This window comes from Pteropus alecto, unplaced genomic scaffold (genome assembly GCF_000325575.1).
Source record: "Pteropus alecto unplaced genomic scaffold, ASM32557v1 scaffold213, whole genome shotgun sequence".
NCBI classification, from domain to species: domain Eukaryota; kingdom Metazoa; phylum Chordata; class Mammalia; order Chiroptera; family Pteropodidae; genus Pteropus; species Pteropus alecto.
This window is the reverse complement of record NW_006434829.1, coordinates 1,752,898-1,757,498: the sequence shown is the minus strand read 5'-3', so window position 1 is coordinate 1,757,498 and position 4,601 is coordinate 1,752,898. Positions and strand designations below refer to the sequence as shown.

General features: G+C 66.1%; 1 protein-coding gene across 1 annotated transcript in view; it reads right to left on the bottom strand.

Moving 5' to 3' along the window:
• Positions 1 to 4,277: 4,277 nt before the first annotated feature.
• The window catches only part of LOC102893976 (transmembrane protein 132D), a 94,753-nt gene continuing 94,429 nt past the window's right edge, over positions 4,278 to 4,601 (bottom strand). The window contains exon 9 of the mRNA XM_015587888.1: positions 4,278 to 4,316. Within this exon, the coding sequence (XP_015443374.1) occupies positions 4,278 to 4,316 (39 nt within the window). The remainder of the gene's footprint in view (positions 4,317 to 4,601) is intronic.

Genomic DNA, 4,601 nt, shown 5'->3' with positions numbered 1-4,601 from the left:
ACGCAGTCTCGGCACCCGGTCCGCGTGTGCTCCGCGTGTGCTCGGAGCCTGGCAGCGTCACGCTGGGCGGCAGGGACGTTCCTGGGATTTTGTTTCTGAGTATTTTGGTCCCTGCTTGGGTGAATCTGTGGACGTGAAATGCGTGTAGACGGAGGGCTGACTGCAGGTGCACGTGCGTGTGCGTGTGCGTGTGCGTGTGCGTGCACGTAACACACACGCACAGAGCCAGAGTCCGTGAGCCCAGCAGCCTTTGCTGTGCTGCCTCAGGGGGCTGCATGGCCTGGGCTTTCAGAGAGGTTTGTCAGGGCCTGACTCGGAGCCCTGGGGCTCTGGGGGGACTCGCCCCGCCCCCAGCTTCCAGGGGTGGAGGGGGACCAAGGCCTGGATGTTTATATTTTGCAGGTGGCAGGTCTATGTTTGGCTTGTGACTCAAGGTGGCCGGCAAGGGGTCGACGAAGGGACTTTTCCCGAAGCTGTGGGGACAGGCCCTATGTTTACTCTGAGGCTGGAACTTCGGGGGGTGCGTGGGGAGCGCTTTGCCTGGACGTACCGACCTCGCTCCGGCGCAGCCATCGCAGACCTCAGACGCCCCTCTGCTGGCTCAGTCCTGGGAAGGGAGACATTCTGTCTCTCTTTCTAGTTATTTTTTTTTGGCTAAAGCCTAGTTTATAAAACTTTTGAATAATAATTTGCAATTAAAAGATTCTCTCTAAAGTGAACATCAGAACAGGACTTCCTCCGTCGCACGGGGACAACTGTCTCCTCGCAGTAGGCGAAGTCGCGTCCCCCAGGAGGCACGTGGGAGTCCCTAACCCCGGTCCCTGCCGATGGCCTTATCCGTTAGGAGGGTCTCTGCAGACGGAATCGAGCTGAGCTGTGGCTGGTGTCCTTGTCAGGGGGGGCATCCGGCCACAGACACTGGGACAAGGCCGTGTGACAACCGAGGCTGAGATGAGAGTGGTGTGTCACGCGCCAAGGGACCCCAGTGGCCGGTGACACCAGAAGCTGGGGACAGGCACGGAAGACGGCCCTTCACAGCTCCAGGAGGACCCCGCTCTGCCGACTCCTTGGCCTTGGACGCGTGGCCCCCGGGGGGTGAGAGACACGTCCCTGCATGTGACACGCCAGCTGGTGGCGATTTGTTTCAGCAGCGACGAACACGCCTCCCGAAAAGCAGGAGCCTCTGTACCCCTCGCTCTCCCGTCTCTGGCTTGACACGTGGATCGGCATTTTCCCAAACCCACATCCCCCGGGTCCGCTGGAGAGAGGGCGGGAGCCTGATGGGAGGGTCCTCAGGCCGGGCAGGGCCCCCTGGTCCACGTGAGACTCGGATCTGGGCCTCTGGCCGCAGCGTCCTCTGCCCTTGACCCCGCCTCCATCACCTCTCCGTCAGCCCCAGGCCGTCAGTTCCCACCGGACTGCAGGGCACAGCCGTGCTGGGGGGCACCCCGGTCCCCCCGCCGTCCTGCCAGAGCCTCAGCGGCTGCCACCCCAGCCAGCGGGCACTGGCGAGGAGCTGTGCCTGCATCTTGGGAGGTGACAAACGGGTCAGTTACTTCACATTACGAGCCTTCCCGGAGGGACACACAGACACCGCTCGCGTGCCCTGCCAGGGTGTCTGGCTGCGGCCTCGTTCGTCCGGGGGTGTGAGGGGGGCCGAGGCCAGCTGTCACGGGTGAGCCACACCCCTGGGAGCCCAGCGACCTCTCCCTGGCCGGTCCCTGTGGCCGTCAGCTGCCCTCTGTCTGCTGATGGGTTCAGCTGCCCAAGACCCTCTGGCCAGAGGCTGCTGTTACGGGCGTCATGGTGTCCCCCCTGCCCCCCGCCCAAACTCACATGTTCCCCAGACTCGGCGTGACCTGGTTTGGAGCCGGGGCCTTGTGGGCATCAGTAGTCGAGGCCCTGCGGGAGCGGGGTGGCCTGAGCCTGCACGCCGGGCGGTTGTACAGGAAGGGCACGTGCGGACACGGCACATGCACCGTGTGGGCGGTGCCACGTGAAGGTGCAGGCGGAGACCCGGGGCCACCGAGGGTCACCGCCACCAGAAGCTGGACAGAGGCCGGGAGCGGACGGCCCCCCGCAGCCTCAGGAGGAGCCCGCCTGCCTGCGTCTGCAGCAGCGACGGTGGACACCTGCCCTGCAGCCCCCGCCCTGCAGCCCCCGCCCCACGTGCGGGCCCGGCCGGGGCCGCCCCGGAAGCCCGTGCAGGTGGCGGGTCCCAGCGCCGAGGGCCGTGAGGAGCCCCAGTGCTCGCTGGGGGGTGCCAATGACCCGCTTCTGCTGGCTCGGGGTGTGAGTTTGTGGTCCGGGGCCCCACAGTGGCAGAAACGAGGGGACGGGCCAGGTGTCACTCGCCCTGCTCAGAAGACGTCCCGTCGAAGCCTCAGGCGAGACGTGTGTCTCCTCGCTCCGTCCGGGCACACAGGCCACGCCCCGGGTTGTGTGACAACAGCACCTCAGCTGTGTCCCTAAGGCGGCGCCATCCTGTGGCCCTAAGACAGACAGCGCCATCCTGTGGCCAGTCTGGTAAGTGCCGATCGGTCCTGGTTCTGTGACCTGTCTCGTCATCCTTTATAACTTAGTGTAAATGAAAACTATTGTTGTTTATCACCTGCCCTAGATACAAGGCATCTGAGGGTGAGCTCGGGTCTGGCATAGTCACTGCTCTGTCCCTACCGTGTGCAAGACCTCCTAGCACATAGTAGGTGCTCAGCAAGCACCAGTGGCCTAGGGGAACGACCCGCTGCTCGGTGCCGTCTGCGGCGTATGGGCCGTTGTGTGGCTGCCGTCTCCCCCCGACCCGTCCCGGCTGCCCTGGTCAGAGGGACCGTTTCTCACCCAGCCCGGCGTCCCCACGGGCTCACACCCGCCTCAGGGCGCCGACATCTGGCGTGTGAGGGAAGGACGGGGCCATCGTCCCCGCTCCGGCCCCCGCGGAGGCTGGGACACTCGTGGGCCTGCCCCGGCCGCCCTCACCGCCGGCCGTCTGCGGGCATTTAGCGGGGAGCTGCGCATGTGATTGATCTGCAAACCCTTTTAGGTCCTGAAGGAGAGACAGCGCACAGTGCACTTTGTCACCGTGTGTCATGTCGCCTCGGAGCGGAGTGGCATTCCGCCATGCCGAAGTGTAATTGGATTGTGCCGAGACCTGACATCTGTGTCCCGTTCACCAGAGGCCACGGCGTTTGGACGGCCGTTTGTCGTTGACGACAGCCCCTCGGGAGGGGACCGGCGGTGGGGACAACGGACGGGCAGAAACACGCTGCAGGCAGACGCGGTGCTCAGTCGGCAGGTTTATAAACACACGTTACGACCTCGCGGGCCGCGGTGCATTCTGCACGCGGAGGGGCTGGCCACGCGCGGGCCAGGACAGGGCAGGTAGGGCGCCTGCTGCAGGCGAGGCGTGGCATCGGACAGGGCCACCGCTCAATCCCCAACAGACAAGGTTCGTGGACGTGGGACAGGAGCAGAAACCCAGCCGCAGAGCTGGACAGCGCCTCGGTGGAGGGCAGAGTCCAGGGCCCGCACGGGGCTGGCACGGTGCACGCGCTGCCCACACGGTCAGCGGGGCCGGGGGTGGGGACGGAGGGAGCCACGTGAGGCACAGAGAGAGAAAGAGAGAGAGAGAGAGAGACGGGGAAAGAGGACGAGAGGGCAGCGTCCCAGAGAACGTCACGGGGGGAGCCAGAGACAGACGCTGACTGAACGGCTCGGCCTCTCAGGCTCCGTAGGGTCAGCAAGGGCCCCGCGGCCGTCCTCTGCCTGGGAGAGAGTGACGGTCGGGGTGACAGTCCACTCACCCCCCGACCCCCAACTCCGTCTCTCCTTCCTGGACAAGCGACGGCCGTGCGTCCTGGTCCGTGTCCGTCCCCTGTGACGCTGTCCATCCTCAGACGCCAGCCCCTGCAGAGGCGGCGTGCGGTCACCCGTGGGGCTTCTCTGGGCACTGTCGCCTGGGAGCCGGCACGAAGTCCACGGCGGGACAAAGGACTCCACGGAGGCTGGCTGCGGCCCCGCTGCCCACGAGTGACCGGCCTCCGGACAGGTGGCAGTGCAGGCTGTGGGATGAGCATGGCGAACTTGCCCCCAAAGCCTGGCTTTGGACCTGGCTGAAATCCTAGGTCCCCGTCCCCCGTTTACGCAAAAAGCACAGGTCGAATCCGCAGAGGCTCCGCCTGTGTGTGCTCAGCATCGAGTTCCGAAGGGCGGGCGGCCTGTTCGCCCGCCGTCCCCTCTGTTCGCCCGCCGTCCCCTCTGTTAGCCCGCCGTCCCCTCTGTTAGCCGCCGTCCCCTCGGTCCTCAGCGGCGGCCTTGCTCTGTCGGGGGCCAGGCCAGCCCGCCCGGCTCCGGGGTTAATGTCCCACAGTGGCGCCTCCTAGAGTGGGCGGCCTGGGGGCCTCTGGCGCCCCCCCTGCCGGCCACGCAGGGCTGGCGAGGCCGCCTCTCCCTCCGCGCTCCGCCACCGGCCGAGCCACGGGGATATCACAATGCCCGCCACTCAGAGCAAAGCGAGAGGTGGACGGCTTCCTCCGGGACGCCAGGCGCCCAGATGCGAAGCCCGTGCTTCGTGCGAGTGCTGAGTGTCGCCACGCACGAGGAGC